Source organism: Rhopalosiphum padi, chromosome 1, assembly GCF_020882245.1.
Source record: "Rhopalosiphum padi isolate XX-2018 chromosome 1, ASM2088224v1, whole genome shotgun sequence".
NCBI lineage: Eukaryota > Metazoa > Arthropoda > Insecta > Hemiptera > Aphididae > Rhopalosiphum > Rhopalosiphum padi.
Genome location: NC_083597.1, coordinates 54856701 through 54874225, shown reverse-complemented (window position 1 = coordinate 54874225; position 17525 = coordinate 54856701). Strand labels below are relative to the sequence as shown.

The following is a 17525-nucleotide window of genomic DNA, read 5'->3' as shown; positions in this document are numbered from 1 at the left end:
AAAATTTAGATGAAAAAGTTTTATCTACATATTTATCTAGATAAAAATTGAATATTCTATCTTCATATTAATCTAGATATTAATTTAGCTAGTAATCTAATATTTACCTAGATGTTATTTTTGCTATCTGAACTCAACACTGACTATAGAGTATAGACAATAATATAAAATAGAAATGATATGTTTAGTTAAAAATATTAACTATTACTTTTATTAATTATGATTATTATTATTGAACAATACTATACCTGTATTATTAATTTAAATTATGATTATTTTGCTATACAAAAATTATTTTAAAACAACGGCAAAAATTGTTCTACTATTATTGCAACATGACAAACTGTCATGACATTTTGAACTGCATAAAATGCCAACATTTCTACAACCACACTTTTTTGTGGTGCACTTTGTTTTACAATTACATCTTGTATAGGTAGGTACTAGAATTTTATATAAGACCAGATTAAATAATATCGGCATTACCAACATTCACCATTATCGTTATATAAATGTCGACATTCGCTAGTAAATGTTTACAAACAGTACAAATTTAATCAATATGCCAACATTCTCCAATGACTTTGGTGGTGTATGACGACATGTTGACATTAACCGGTGACTGTCAGCACTCAGAAATCGCGGACATTCGCAGTGACATATTACAATAATGCATAAATATTTATGCCACATAAAATATAAAAAATGATATACAATGATCAGGGTCGCCATTTCAATTTTTAAATAGGGGTGCCAATGTTTAAGGTAGGCCAAATCATTTTTTTCACTGGGTTACTTTAAATACACAATTATAGTTAAATATTTGATGTAGGATTTTTAACTATGTAATTATTTAGTACTAACAACTATTATAATATAATAGTAATAACTAGTTACTAGTACCATTTATGTGTGACGGGCAATGTTGACATTGACTGGCTATATTATGTAGGTACTACATTTTAGTAAATATTTAGTTCTAAAAGATTATTTTTGAACCATGCTTTAATGATACTTAATAAATGAGTAGATTTATTATGTATATGATTTTTATTTATATCACAATCAATAATTGATGTCATCAGCAAAACAAAAAATTGATCCATCACAGTTAATATTCAATAAGTCATTAATATTCATAATAAACAGTAGAGAGCCCAATACAGTACAGCAATTAATTATAAAAATAATTTTATACATTTCTGGTATTGAACACACGATTTATTTAATCAATAGTTGTAGCGGGTATTAACTTAAAATGTCAACATATTGTTATAAAAAATACAAGATTTAGATTTTAACATAAGGTATACTTATTAATTATTATTTTAAAATACCCAAGTGAAATATTGTAGAAGTTAATTAAATGTTAATAAATTTTAAATTTTAAGTGATATTTAAAGAAAAAAACTAAAAAAAAGAAATTAATTAATTTATAAATAACTAAATTAAAGTTAAAGTTTTATCATATAATAAAAATGATAATATAAATGTTTGGTTAAAATTTCAAGTATCTATTATTGTTACTTGTTTTTTTAAATACAATTAAATATCAAAAATTGTTTGAAGAGAAATAATTATTTTACGTGTGAATATCGAATGTTGTAAACATTTTTGTACTATTAAAATACTCATAAAAAATTAATTTAACCTTCCGGTAGAATTTTTCTTCATACGAGTAATTGGTTGAAAAACTAATAATGAACCGATTTTATTACATTTTTAAATCTTTAACTAAAAAATCATTTGTACATTTATAAGTTTTTATGACTTATGTCAAAATTTTAACTTTAAACGTTTATAAAAAATTATTGTGACTACTATACATTTTCGATATTTTTAATTGAGAAATTATTAACGTATGAGGAGCTTTGTATTACATTTTCAAAAATTTCTTTAGCAAATAATTTTTAAACGACATTTATAAAAAATAATTGTATGCATATAAATAGCATATCCATGGTCAACATTTTATTGTAAATAAAAAAAAAACAATAATATTTGGTGAACATTTCAAGAATTTACGGTTATTTGTTTTCAAGTTACATAAAAAAAAAACAAAATTTATTTTGTCAAAAATTAGATTTACGTACAATTTCCTGTTTTTTTTAAATTTTTTGTTTGTTTTTCCGATTATAAAAATAAATAAAATAAATACTGGGAATTTTTAAGTTTTACCTCTTCAGAGTGGATCTAATTTTATATCCAAAACCACTCCTATTTTTTTAATATATAGTATCGCATACTTATCAACAACAAAAAAACACATTATAGTAAAATCAATAGGTACATTCGTCGCTCCGCTGAGAATATAAAATAAATAGATAAAAGTATTGATTAATAATAAATTATTATTATTTAATTTATTAGTTTTCTTCTGTTAAATTGGTAATAACTAATAATATTATAACATGAATATTTTGGATTCTCACTGCAAGGCCTTGTGGATATGCAATTAAACGTACACTATATGTATAAGTGTTGCTCGTCATTCCCTTAATAATATTTATTTCGATTTCGGTCAACACACTAATGTCGCTTTCTCGATTCAACGACGAGTACCACGCACTTCACACGGGCGGACCGCATCGCGACGATGCGACGCGCTTATTCTTGTACACTCGTCTCGTTGTACCGGTTTTCGTCGTGTACTTTCGTCGCGCATACTCATCGACCATCGTACACTCTAACAGTAAATCTAGTAGGTAGTTAGGCATGGGCGCGGTAATGCCCGGATTTCGGTTTCCTGGATTCGACGAGACGGCTGCAATCTGGCCTGTTTCCGTGTTTTTTTTTTTAACCAAAAGTTTAATTTTTTACAGTTTAATATTTATAAAGACATATATTACAAGAAAATATTTAACAGGAGCAAATCCTTTAAAGTTGTTACAAACGACATAGACTGTCACTGTCATAATAATTATAATTTATAATAATTTATATAAGTAATAATACTGCGAATCTGCTATGATGGCGTCATGGCGTGGAATGGACTAGGGTAGTGGTCTTTCGAGTTTCTTTCCTTAAATTTTGATATTATTTGTCTTTATTTTCAATTTATATTATTGCAGTATGCCGAAAAGCCGTATCGTAAGGTATGGATGGCAGCAACAACCCAATAACTTGTGTGTTATAAATGATATTAATAATAAATAATAACTAATAAGTCGATTGTGTTTGTATCAAATAAATGCAATGCAATTTAAAAAAATTCTTAGAATAATAAAAATGGACTGCGTATATAAATACAATACGATAAGAAAATAATAACACGCATAGCGTTATCAATTGTGCAAAAAAAAATACTCTCAATTTATTAGTTTCTAGATATAAATCCAGATACTTGACTTTAAAGAGTTTGTAGGTACAGATACATTGTTTTAGAAAACATTTAGATACGATAGTATTTTACGAATAATCGTTGATAACTTAATGTATCAAGTTAGAAAATCACTCGTTCCATAATCGATATTATCCTAATAATCGAGACATCTGGATGAAAAAATTATGCTTTAATAAAGAATATCTCGCTTACACAGTTTTGTAATGCGTTTTAGTAGGTAATTTTTTATTGATATCCCCTAATTATTATGAAATAATAAAAATGTATTTCCAAAATGGATTTGAACAACTGTTTAGCAAATTTAAATTTAGCAGAACAGACATTGTGATCTTTTTTTTTCGTATAGGTTGAAATGGTTGAATTAGCATAATACAGCGGAACATCGATAACTCGAACTTCTATAAGTGGAATTTTCGATAACTCGAAGGAATGCCATGGCGCTGCATTTCAATTTATGATAGCTTGAACCTCTAAAAGTCGAATTTTCGATATCTCGAATTTTATTTTCGCCCCCAACCGATTTAAGTTATCGAAGTTCATGGTATTATCAAACTTAAAATCATGAATATTCTTTGTGTTTGTACGGTGGGATTGGGATATTCTTCGGTATTTCAGCTTTTATGCAAATTGTGAGCATGTAATATGTAAATTATTGCAATTTAAAAACGCTTATATTATCATACAAAATGTGTAGGTACTAATGGTACTATTATAAGATACACTAAACAGATAAATATGTTCTTATAACATTCGATGATAGACGCGCGGGTACACGGCCCGCATGGCCCATCATAAACCATTATAGAACTTTCATTGATAAAAACGAAATATCCTATAATTATTTGTAATTTTCGAATTCTAGATAATTTTTTGAAAACCAATAACGGCCTTTCATCTGCCTTACACCACATTACCACGATGCAGGCATTTCCGTATGGATATATTGAAATAAATACCGAAGACGTGAGATTGTTTACAATATGTCCTCGTCAATTTTCCGACAAAATTCGTTTCGATGACACGAGTTCCCAATACCCAAATAGAGGTACTGTAAAAGCGTGCGCACGATTTCTAGGTTTGAAAATTGGCGGGGAAAAAATGTCTGGGAGATATTATTACAAAGGGAGAGAGAAAAAAAGGACGAGAACGACACGTTATTTTCGCCTCCACGAGGTCGCCGCCGAACGGTAAACGCCACGGCCCCCCCGCCCGTCGATCGGGCCAACGACCTACCGCCGCCAACGCTGCATCGGTAGTGTGCCACGCACGCACGCGCACGACCACCGGACGCGGACTGACGACAATAACACCATTTTATGGTTTATAGTGTTTACACGATTTGTTCACCATTTGTCGTTTACTTGTTTTCGTCCGGTCCTATTCCGCCTTGCAACGAACGAGTCTCGTGATTTGATTTTATTTGTGTACGATTTCCCGGTTTACCGTTTTGTTTGTACCAACCCCTCCTCCGCGCGGCCAACAACGATATTATTATTATTATTATTCGCGCACGCGCGTTCGCGCACGGTATATTTACACTACTACGTACTGTTGTAGTGTGCACTACAATAACACACTTGCGTTCCACTGTAACTACTGACCACAGCGTCCACAGCTGCCATTGCTGCCGACTCGAGTTTATCAATAACGCCTGACCAGGGAATCCCGTCCGAAATCACGATCGCGTAGTGTTGCGTCGATCCTTCCGAAAAAATGGCGAAAACCTTCTCGTGTAAGTATAATATCATAGCAATAACACTAAATTATTACTGTCGGCCATCGCCGCTGTCGATAATGTCTGTCGTATTTTGACGCCGTCGGTTTTCGAAAACGATTTTCCGACTTGTTAACTGTGGTTTTCGACAGTTTTGGATTTTTTTATATTTTCGAGCGATCGGTGAACCTAAGTGGTATCTGTGGATTTTTGTGGATCATTCGAACTGAAGTTTTCTCCGTTTCTAAATTTCGCCGGCATAATCTTACAAGAATTCACTACACAACAATGTAACTGTTGTCACGTAGCTCGAGATCTGTTGTTGGATGTTCCTTTTAAATTTTTTCTAAGCTACCTACGGATTGTTACTTTGTAGGTACTTTGATGGTTGTCTCTGTCGGTTTTACTTCACAATTTTGTATATTAGCTTTTTCATGGCAAATTTTTACATTTTAAAATGAATAGGCTATTATTCAGTAAGATCACAGTTTATTATTTCAAAATAAAATTACTTAATAGTTTTTATGTTTTTTAAATTTTATTTATAAATAATTTTCTATATACCTTTTCTTAATTAGTCTAAACTAAAAACATAATATATGTTTATATAGTGAGCACTATATAGATAACAGTATTTTAACCTGTAGATAGACACTAGACAACCTTGTACCAACAAATGACATGCATTTTTTTTAATAATAGTATTATGATACAATTTAATCTTAACTTATTTATTTTTGCTTACTCGACAATAACACTATCTATTTGATAAGTAACTTTTTTATATTACAATGTTGATATAAAACAATCTCCAACGTTGCTGTAATATTAACAGATAATATTCATTGGTCTTTGATAAAAAATAATATTAAGATTATTCATACAGATACCATTATGTAGGTTGTATCAATCTTGGTATTATATTTGACGATTTGTTACATCTATAAGACTATAAACAGTTTTTTTTTTTAATTTCTCTTATAAAATAAATGATGAGTATGGCTAATTACTGTTAAAAATAATTTTTTATTTATTTTAAAAAGTCTTCTATATCACAAATCTCGTTTATTCAGTTTGGTTCTTATTATTATTATCTAATTAAATGCAAAAATAATTATTTCATATTACAAATAAATATTTACATATATTAATACGGAAGCATAGTTATACTTATAAAAATCTTATATTTTAATAAATTATTCCTAATTTTTTTTTAATTTTATTGATACAAATTCCTATTAATTAAATACTAATTTTAATAATAAATGCCACTTAGAATAACCTTAAACTCAATAATCATCTTTAATTACACTGCCAATTCTATAAATACTGTTAATTTTCACTGACATCCATTAAAAGATTCTTTATGTTTATATGAGACTACAGAAGTTTGATTATTTTATTTACCTACTTATATTTTAATATTATAAATTATTATTTTACTGGTATATTTTTGTTATTAAAGACTGATTATTTATGATACTGCTGCCCGACTATCCATGTTTTAGTAACTGTCATGATAATATTTTTTTTTACATTTAAGATGTATAATTTAATTCACAGCAATTGTTTTATGAAAATAACTACAACAAATAATCTAAATCAATTATCTCATAGTAGTAAACATAAAGTCACATGTCACAAATAAATGTAATTAAATTTCTTTTTTTAATATCTTATACATTTCTAAATGTAAATAACATGAAATAACATATTTCATCCCCATTTTATAGTATAGGCACTATAAGAAATTTATATTTGCTCATAAATTTCTAACATAATAGTTTATGATTGAGCAATAGATGAATACATTTGATAATAAAACTAATTTACCGTTACTGTGTCCAATGGAATACAGTGAACCAATAAAAGACATGCACTGGATGACAATGTTCATCGTCTTTGTTGAAAGTTTCTAAAAATACCATCCTTTTATAAATTGTTGGATTAGCTGCGCATAAATTCTGTTTTGTTATATTTACAAGGGTTCAAGGTGAACACTATACATCTATACATATTGTCCTCTCAATGAATTATGTCTTGGAATTCTTTATAATTTGTTTTCTTCATAGTTAAATAGCCAATAAGCTATACAGATACAATTATGTTAACTATCAAGTGTGATAAAATCATATAAAAAAAAAATGAATATACCTAATGAATAATTAATTATGTGGCATCCAACAGCCTGGTGCATTTGATTTATGACTATGCCTAATTAAACTAGTATCAATAGATAGCTTTCATGTGAAATGTGTATATATTGTATAACATTATTGTAAAGGTATTATACTTATTTTAAATTAAAAATAATAATAATGTTTTGTTGTATACACTTTCTGGAATATAAGGTTTTTATATTTTAGCTGTCATCAGTCCCAACAATGTATTAAAATTCCGTGACGCATTCTTCAGTGATGCCAAAAATGTGCTAGCCCAAAATGCTTGTTCTCGTGTCAGCCCGACAGAAGTGAGCACATCAAGAATTAGAGTACAAGAAACCCATCATTATTACACACACAAGGTTTGGTTGATTTCTGACTTTAAATCCAAATAACCTTTTAATGTATGTTTTTGTCTTGTATAGATTGAAACTGAAGGCAAACCAGTAACTAACCAAAGGAGTTCAGGTCGTTGTTGGATATTTGCATGTTTAAATGTGATCAGAGTTCCATTCATCAAACAATTCAACTTAGAAGAATTTGAATTCAGCCAAGCTTATATATTTTTTTGGGACAAGGTATGGTTTGTATAAAAATGTACTGAGATATTATTCTTTATGCCTGAAAAATATATACTTGTATGCTTATAATATGACCTTGGCCTGTTAGACTATGTTAACAATAGGTGGTCCCTTTTACACACCTGTTCTTCATTTATGATTTGTATTGTACTTCTGTCAATAGGACTGGTTTTTTTTTTTTAAGGGGGCTTAAAATTTCAACCCAAACACAATGGAGGTTTAGGTATAATAAACAGAATGCTGTTCAGATTTTTCAAAACTACAATCATTTTTCATGTGCAGTTGTCATTATTATTTGAGAGTATAAATGTTTATGAGCTCAAATATTGTACAGCACAAAATCTGTTTTATATTTATTCAGTTTTACCATTATTTAGTTACAAAATATTTGATAGGAGGATATAAAACTATTCTGTAATTAATAATTGTAATATTAGTTATTTATTAAACTATGCTGTTAGGATATAACAATAAATGTGATGTTGTATACATTAATTAAAAGAATAAATTATTTACTTTAGTTGATTAATATTACATTATATTAATTAAGTGTACCAAAGTAAAATTTGGAAATTTGTTTATTAAACAAAATAAAATTATATTCATAGTTAATCATTTTAACCTTAATTCTAAGTAAAACATGGAAAGTAATTGGTTATACAAACATTTTTTTGTGTGAAAACAACTTTGAAAAATCATTTATCCCTTTCTTAAAATCTAAAATGTTGTCAAATTAGTATACTTATATAATTTTGGTATTTAATTTATTCTTAGCATTCTTCAAAATTGTAATAAAGATAACGGGAAAGATTGTTAGTCTAATATATTATACGGGATATTATATATATTACCTTTTCCCATAGGAAGAAGTACTATTAGGAGGGTCGTAAACTCTAATTAATTCTTATAACATTTATCTAGGATGGATATAATTATTCTTCTAAAAAGTAATGCTTGCCAACTATTTGAAAGTAAGGATTGATTTGCCAATTTAGCTAAATGGTCTTATGATTTAATTTCTTACCTATCGCGAATAGTAACTTTATATTTGCTCTGCAATACACCAAAGATAAAACAATCCTCAGAGCTTTGGAATGTTGAGGAAACAGAAATCATATATTGTTCGCTTAATATTTTTAATATAATAATGTAAATATATATAACATTGGTATTACGACAAAATGTAGAAAAAAATTATAAAAATATAAACCAAAATATAATGTAGTATATTTATAACTAAATTGGGCTGATTAGTAATAATTATTTTTAAGCTTTAATTTACTTATATTTAGAAAAAAAACCATTATATTAAAGTTAACAATAGTTTGTTGTTTACATACATTAATGTTTTTAAATAGTTTTTAATTTATATATTGTATTTTTAGATTGAAAGAAGCAATTATTTTTTAAATGCAATTGTACAAACCGCTAAGCGTGGTGAAACTGTTGATGATAGAACCACTGCTTGTTTACTCACTGTAAGTGTAATTAATTAACATAATTATATTATTAAATAAAAAAACTCAAAATTATTTTTATTGGATAAAGAAACCTATTGAAGATGGAGGTCAGTGGGATATGTTGGTCAACATCATAACCAAGTATGGGTTGATGCCAAAGAAGAATTTCCCAGAGTCGTTCAGTTGTGAAACTAGTAATACTATTAATGTTATACTGAACAGCAAGGTAATATGTCGTAACTAACAACATATATATTAATATAACAAGATCATTTTTTTCATTTTAAGCTTCGAGAATTTGCCATAATATTGCATAAACTTGTCAGTGATCATGCTACAGACAATGAGATTACAACTAAAATTGAAGAGCAAATGGAGATCATTTATCGTATTGTTGGTATTTGTATGGGTATACCACCAGCCACATTTGAATGGCAATACTATGATAAATCTAAAGTGTTCAACTCTGTTGGACCTATTACACCATTGGATTTCTATTTGACACATGTCCGCCCCGTGTTTGATGTCGTAGAAAAAGTATGTGCTTAAATTACCTATAAACTGCGACATGTGAAAACTAGCCTCCGAGTATTGTGTCCCGCACTGCTTACCCCATCTGTTAGCCACAGGCTCTCAACCTATACCATTCATTGCACATATTTTCAAAAAATGCTAAGTATAAATTTAATCCCATCATGGTCGAAATGACCAGTAGGTTTCTGATGTTCAAGGGCCAGTTTCCATGTCTCAGACTTTAGAATTATTTTAATAATATGTAGTATATGTATTCAATTTTGTTATTACTTAGGTGTGTTTGATTTCGGATCCAAGACCAAATAACCGTTATGGTAAATTGTATACATTAGACATGTTAAATAATATGGCTGGTGGACGCAAAGTTCTCTATAACAACCAGCCAATTGAAGTATTAATCAAAGCAGCTCAAGAATCTATTGTAAATAAAGGTGAACCAGTATGGTATGGATGTCAAGTGAGCAAACGATTTTCTGATAAACTTGGATTGGAAGATTTGAAAATGTAAGTTTTTCAAAATAATCTATAATATACTCATATATGAAGACATAATTTATGAGTATATATGATTTTAGCCATGATTACCAGCTAGTATTTGGAACTGATGTATCAATCCCAATGACTAAAGCACAGCGTATGTTATATGGTGAATCTGCCATGACTCACGCGATGGTACTAACTGGAGTCAATGTAGAAGTGAGTGATCGTATGAACTGTATGAATAAAATATATAACGCAATGATCATTTTACATCTGTTTAGAATGGTAATGCAACAAAGTGGCGTGTTGAAAACTCTTGGGGTGAAGAACGTGGCGACAAGGGTTACTTGATGATGACCACAGATTGGTTTAAGGAATATGTGTTTGAAGTGGTTGTAGACAAAAGTCTTTTATCTGAAGAGGTATTATCTGTATTCCAACAAGAGCCTCAAGTACTTCCTATTTGGGATCCAATGGGAACATTAGCTTAATTATTACTGAATTATTATTTTTAATTTTTTTTTTTTCATACTTATCTTATTATGTATAAATATTATATAATATGCAGTTATTTATAATATAATAGAGTTTGAAAATGTCATACCATTTTTTTGTATTGACATTTTCAAACTTTATTTGTGTATTATATAATATTGTGTTCTATAACCATATTATTATGTGTGTTATTTGAATTAAATCGCATACATACATATTTTATACAATATACACAAAAATTATTTTTTTTTTTTTCACACCTAAATTCCCCCTAAAAAATCAAGAAATTTTGAATCACTTTTTATTACTAGATGGTCACTGTGAAAATAACAAATTTTCATACCTAATCAATTAAAAATAAAATAAAACCAATATGTTATTTTGTATCAAATAAAAATGTTCCTTTAATATATTTAGGATAAGGACAATCTACTGTTTGACAGACTCTATTGACAAAAACTGGTGAATGGAATTTATCACTGATAAACCCATCGAGTAGTGAAGTTAGAAGACTTAAGCACCTGCTGATCTGCATATTGAACTTTTATAACATAAATAATATGACAAGATGATGCTTTAATTGATTTATTTTATTGGTATTTAAACAGTTATACCAACAGTGGGCATGTAAATTAATATTTTTTTTATTTAGTCTTCACTCAGACTGACAACAAAGCACAAATTTGATAGACTTTATCTCTATCCTTCAAGTTTGTTAGTTTGTTAATAATTTCACCAAATAATCTGTCTAATCCTCATCTATTTTGGGATAGCCAATACCCATTTCCCAGAGAGGTGTATAGTGTCCTAAATGTGTTAATCAAATCTCAATAGTTATTTAGAAATTCTTTATTCATTAGAAAACTATAAACGTGGTTAGAAAAAATTTAATTATACTATTGACTACTAAGATGCTTAACAAAAGAATTCTTTACTATATGGATGTTAATATAGATTATATTATACATTTATAGAAAAACCACTTAATTTGATGTGGTAGGTTGTAGCCGTTGTAGGTATAGTTAATAGTGATACAATTGCCGTATTAAATGCTTCAATGTTGTATTCTTTTTACTGAATACTGTCCAGTGTCCGGACTATTTCTTCAATGGATACGTCTTTATTACTTTATTAATTAATTTATATTTTAACTTAAAATATTCAAAATGAAAACTAGTTTTCATATTACAAACGCTAAGTTATTTTCCTAAAAGCTAATGGTAACATCTTATTGTAATAATGTATATATTAGGAAGAAAACGTTTAATTTGTATATATTTTCGTTTTAGTATACGATCTTATATAATATAAAAATTAAAATGTGTTAAAAAAGTAGCATTAACTTTTTTGCTAAATTTCATCATGGGTATACTGTATACATAAAAAGGGGAATAAAGGTTTAGGAATTATATTAACAAAAAAGCACCCACTATAAACATATTCTAAAATCTAGATCCACCACAGGACCTATCCCACTACTATTATGTTTAATATTTTGGCACGATTTATTACCTTAAAAATTGTCAAGATTTATTTTAGTTTGTTAATATTATTTGTGATAATCGGTTTCAGGTTTGATGAGTACATTTTTGGAGTAGTAATAATGCTTTGACTTTTGACTTCAACCCCTCTTTGAAAAAGAAAATTCATCTAGTTGGTACTTTGGGGGATCAAAATTAAAAAATTTCCAGTAGTTTTCAAAAGCGTCATGAAAAACCCTGAAAAATAACGGAAAAACGGGAATTTTTACGCATAACCATTTTTTGACAAACCACTTTTGATTTTGCTGTAACTGAAAAACGAACCATTGTAAATACTTGAAATTTTCACAAAATGTTTATATAAGCGTTATCTATTTAGTATTTACGATTAAATTTTTGGAATTGAAGATACAGCGTTCACGAAGAAAAACATCATGTTACAAGTTACAATAGATAATATTTATTCAAATCAAATATATAGATATACAATTTTCATTTAGATCTAAACATTTTATAAAAAAAAAAAAAACAAAATAATACTGTGCAATATTTTGTACTGATTTTTAAATAACTAAAACATTAAAAGTAACTTTAATGTACAAAAAAGAAAATGTATTATTTTGATAGTATTTAATAATAACATACAAAAATGTAAAAAATGATGAGGCACTTTTTAGGTAACTAATTAACACAAGTAAGCACAAATGTGTGTGTACAATATTAATAATATGTAATAATATAGGTCCTATAACAAAATAATAGGCAATCGAGGCTGTAGACATGTAGGTACATTTATTATGTTTTCTATTCAGTAGAAAAACTGGATAATACAATTACATACGGCCAATCATTTTTTGGCACATCAAGTCTAAAGTTAATCAAAATTCTTAAAAACTAACAATTGAACGTTCCTAATATTTATGGCGGTGCTAAAATAACAGTCTATCGGCCATGATAATATTACAAAATGTCTTATCAGAATAATATTGTTAAATCAGTACATTTATTACAACGAAACAGAAGACAATTACAAAAAAAAAGGTAAACCTGCAGGTTCACAGCTACATCGTTTGTCGTGTCGTATCCATGGCAGTTTTAATCGTGGTATCGTTCATTACAGACGACGTAGCTGTGAACTCGGCCCGAGCTATAATATATTTTATGGTAATCCTAATTTTGAGTAGGTACCTACCTATAACATTAAATATTGACCGGAGCATAATAACCAGTGAAACTACTGTAAAATATTAAGTGCCTTATACCCCGAATTGATACTGAAGTCCTATACACATTGTTTTTCATATTATACATGTATATAAATATTGTATGCTTAAAATTAGCAAAATCTATGCGAGTTGTGTAACGAGTGTTAAAAAAAATCATGTTACCATTCGTAGTACACATATATAAAAATAAAATTGGCACAAATAAATAAATATTATAAGGTAACGATACTAAATTACGTGCGCGGAAGGTGTCCAAGTAAAAATCAAAGAAACCGGGTAAAAACATTTGACCCTGTTTGTAGTACCTATTATATATTATATTTTGAAGACTGGCGAATCACGGCAATGGAATATGGCGTATAATATAATCCTGGATGAAACCCTCATTCCCGAATTATTACAAAGATATTTATAGGTATCAAAATATTTGCGTTGGTCAAAACAAAAGCAATTTTTGTCAAATTCTAATATGAACGAAAATTTTTCGAAATCGGTTAACTCAACCGAAAGAATTTTAGAACAATATCTGCAATAATTCTTCCCTCTCCCCCCCCCCTATTAGTAATGACTGGCAATACATTTAAGGTTTCTTTCTTTTCCCCAAAACCGTCATACTTGACACCCTTCTTCCCGCTAGTATATAATATATATAAATATAAATTATAATAGAAAAACATTTCGTAATGATATTTTTGTGTGTTTTCGTATTAGATAAGTACTAAATAATGTTTGTATTGGTTTTGACATGGTTGGTTTTTGATTTGGCTGTCTTCGCGGCGGCGGCGGCGGTGGCTACAGCAGACGGCGACGCGGAGACCGACATGAAACTCGGTGGCGGTGGCGACGAATACGACGACGTACCGTTAGTGCACCTCGTGCAATTCGGTTTGTTGGCAGAGGCGACGCTGCCTTGCGACGGCTGTGTCTGTTCGGAGGACGAGGGCAGTGGCGATGGCTGGTACGGAGGCAGTGGCGGTTGGTACGATGACGACGCGGTGGCCGCGGTGGCGGCGAGCGAAGACGACGCGGAGCCCACCGTTTGCGTGGCCTTGTTTTCGGTGACGAGGGCGTTGGTCTGTTTGAGCAGCGTCTGGTCGTTGCACAGTGCCGATATGAGCGGCAAGTCCAAGTTACGACTTTTTTCCCGCAACGACTCGATGTCCAACACCGTCGTGGACGACGCCGGAGCGGTGGCAGCGGCGGTAGTGTTGGTGGTGGTGGAAGCGTCCACGGCCGCTGTGCGACGAGGGTGGACGACGGCCGCGGGTTTCTGGAGTCCGGTTACGGGTGGCGGTGGCGGCGGCGGTCGTCGGCGAAACATCTGCACTTTGGGGGGCACGGCTGGCGCCGACGTGGTGGCCGCCAGCAAGTCGTCGTGCGAGTACGTCCGGACGGGCAGTGGCAGTGGTAACGGCTGTAACCGGTGGTGGCGGTGATGATGGTGTTGCGCGGCGTAGTCGGCGGCCGCGGCCACGGTGGCCGGGAACAACAGGTTTTGATTGGACGCGTATTTCAGGTGCGGCGGTAATGGAGGCAACGGCGGCGGCGGTTGCTGTTGCTGACTGAGTAGGTGATGATGGTGATGGTGGTGGTGATACTGCTGGTGGGACAACGACGACGAAGACGCGGACGACGACGACGGCGGTGGCGGGGGCGGCGACACGGCGGCTGCCACGTTGGGCGTGCTGCGGTACAAGTGCGCGTTGGCCTGGTACGACGGCGGGTCGCGGCCGTAGTACCTGTGGTACTGGTGTCGACGGCCGCGGGCCAGCTTGGCGTCCACGTACTCTTGGCGGCTGACCGCGGGGTCTTGGAGTGGGTACACGACAAAGTCAACGTCCGATCGGAGCTGCTGTTTGTATTGCTCCAGCTGCAAGTCGAATCGCTTGGGTCGCGGCGGCGGCGGGGGCGGAGGTGGCTGTCGGGCGTGCAGCATCGGCGGCGCTACGGAGGCGACAGCCGCGGCTGCCGGGTAGATGTGGTGGTAGAACGCGGCGCCGCTCTTGTGCACGTCCAGGTAATTGTTGCTGTTGACCTGCACGCACTGGTGATGGTGATGGTGATGATGATGGCCGCCGCAGAACTTGACCACGTTGGACAACAGGTCAAATGACCGACGGACGTCCCAGTGGGCGGCCGCGGTGCCGGTGCCGCAGTCGAAGTTCGCCAGCGACAAGTTGGACAGTGACGGGGCACCGGTAACGAAATTCATCGGCGGCGGTAGCGTCACGTAATCCGAGTCCGAGTCCAATGTCGAGCTGGTGGTCGGCCGGGACGGGTAGAAACCTTTGCGCGGCGTCTGCAGCGATTTGCGGCCGACGATCAGGTCGGACAGCTCGACGGCGGATAGGAGTGCGCCGCGCCCGCCCTCGGACGGGTCGCTGCCGTCGCCGCGAAAACTGCCCGAGTTGCTGACCACCGAACCGCTGCGGCTGCGCCCGCCGCCGCCAGTCGCCGCGCCACTCGCGTCCGCGTAACCGTCCAGCGCGCATCTGTTACCGCAGCCCGTTTCGCCGCACTTGGACGACGACGCCGACGACAGAGCTACGTCGGACGCGGTCGTGGCGCCTCCGATGCAGTACGAACTGTCGCTGGTGGCCGCGGCCGACAGGTCGTACAGCTCGTCGGTGCCACCGCCGCAGCCGCCGTCGCAGTCGTCGACCGCGGCGACCTGCTGACCGCCGCGGCTGCTCGTCATGTCTTCGTCCGCGGACGTCGTGGACGCCGCAACCGTTTCCGGTGGCAGCGACGCGCTGTACGCCGAGTCCGCGTCCGGTTGCTGCGCCATCATTGACGACTTCTGCATGACGGCCGCTGAGGTGGTCTTGTAACCGCCGACACCGCCGCCGTGATTGCAGTCCACGCTGCAGCTACAGTTGTCTGTGGTGTACGACGCGGACGCCATTTCCTTAGACGCTGTGCTGTAGCTGGCGCACGTGTACACGCCGCTGCTGGTGTTCGCCGATTGGTTGCTGTTGTCCACGTACGCCGCCCTGGCCCTCGGGTGCCTGTACATCAGGTAAGCGTCGCTGCTGTCCTGCGCCGACTGCACCGAGTAGTCCAACTCGGACACGGTCGAGTTCTGCGCCGTGTGGCTGTATCCAAGTTCCACGCTGGACGATATGCTCCCGTTCGGCACCTGCGACACATTCGTGATGTATGATGATTAGCAAATACTAGGCTATAGTAAATCGATTTAAACGTTTAAAAAGTTGATTTCTCTATAAACCGTTTAACTTGACCAGTTGGCTAATTTAATAATTTACTTCGTATCATATCTCGTTATTTATAAAATTTATTGAATCACTACTTGACTATTTTCAGATAATTTTAAAAATAACATGAAGTTAAATTTATGTTTATACGTGTCTATAGGTAATATTTGAAGTAGTTAAAACGAATTAGTTATCATTATCTTTTTTTTTTTTTGCTTATTTTTTGCATATAAAATTATTTCAAACCCATAAACTAATTAAATTAAATACTTAATTTAATGTATTTTAAACAAAATGTTTAGTTATAAATACTTATAATTTTTAAAAAAGTGTAATTCATTTTCATTGAGTTAAGTTAATATTTTCATTTTATTAACTTCAAATGTTCATAATTAAATATATATTATTTCTTAACTAATAAATTATAACTTTACGTTCTTAACGTTGATTTAACTATAATATAATTCAAGTTAATTAGTTTCATTATCTTGTCTGACACCGGATGTGAGTTTGTATACTGACATAGATGCAGTATAATTGTGTACAAAATATAATACGTATAATGCTCTCTAGTTTGATTGGAACACAACTACCTAAGGTAATTAAAAAAAAAATTAAGATATGCAATAGAGTGCATTATGTGTTGTATGAAAAGGTTATAAAAATGTAAAATATCCGTTATAAAACAATTTAAAATTGTACCCTACTTACATTTTTCAATTAAATGTGCAAATAATATACATTTTAAGAGTTGAATAAATTTATTTTTTGAAAACTAGTGTACGTCATCATATCAAAAGGAATTTTAAGATTGCGAGATGATGATAAAACTTA

The 17525-nt window shown here is 33.2% G+C and overlaps 2 protein-coding genes across 2 annotated transcripts in view; one reads left to right on the top strand and one right to left on the bottom strand.

The window, feature by feature from the left end:
- The first annotated feature begins 4739 nt into the window (after window positions 1-4739).
- On the top strand, window positions 4740-10998 carry LOC132932155 (bleomycin hydrolase). Its single transcript, XM_060998392.1, has 9 exons — window positions 4740-5075; window positions 7424-7581; window positions 7645-7797; window positions 9186-9278; window positions 9349-9486; window positions 9549-9797; window positions 10069-10298; window positions 10370-10490; window positions 10556-10998. Exons 1-9 carry the CDS (start codon window positions 5057-5059, stop codon window positions 10763-10765), a joined length of 1371 nt encoding a protein of 456 aa, XP_060854375.1. The 5' UTR covers window positions 4740-5056; the 3' UTR covers window positions 10766-10998.
- A 1689-nt stretch (window positions 10999-12687) lies between these two features.
- The window catches only part of LOC132918654 (protein expanded), a 30222-nt gene continuing 25384 nt past the window's right edge, over window positions 12688-17525 (bottom strand). The window contains exon 11 of the mRNA XM_060980045.1: window positions 12688-16615. Coding sequence (XP_060836028.1) covers window positions 14195-16615 — 2421 coding nt within the window. The 3' untranslated portion in view covers window positions 12688-14194. The remainder of the gene's footprint in view (window positions 16616-17525) is intronic.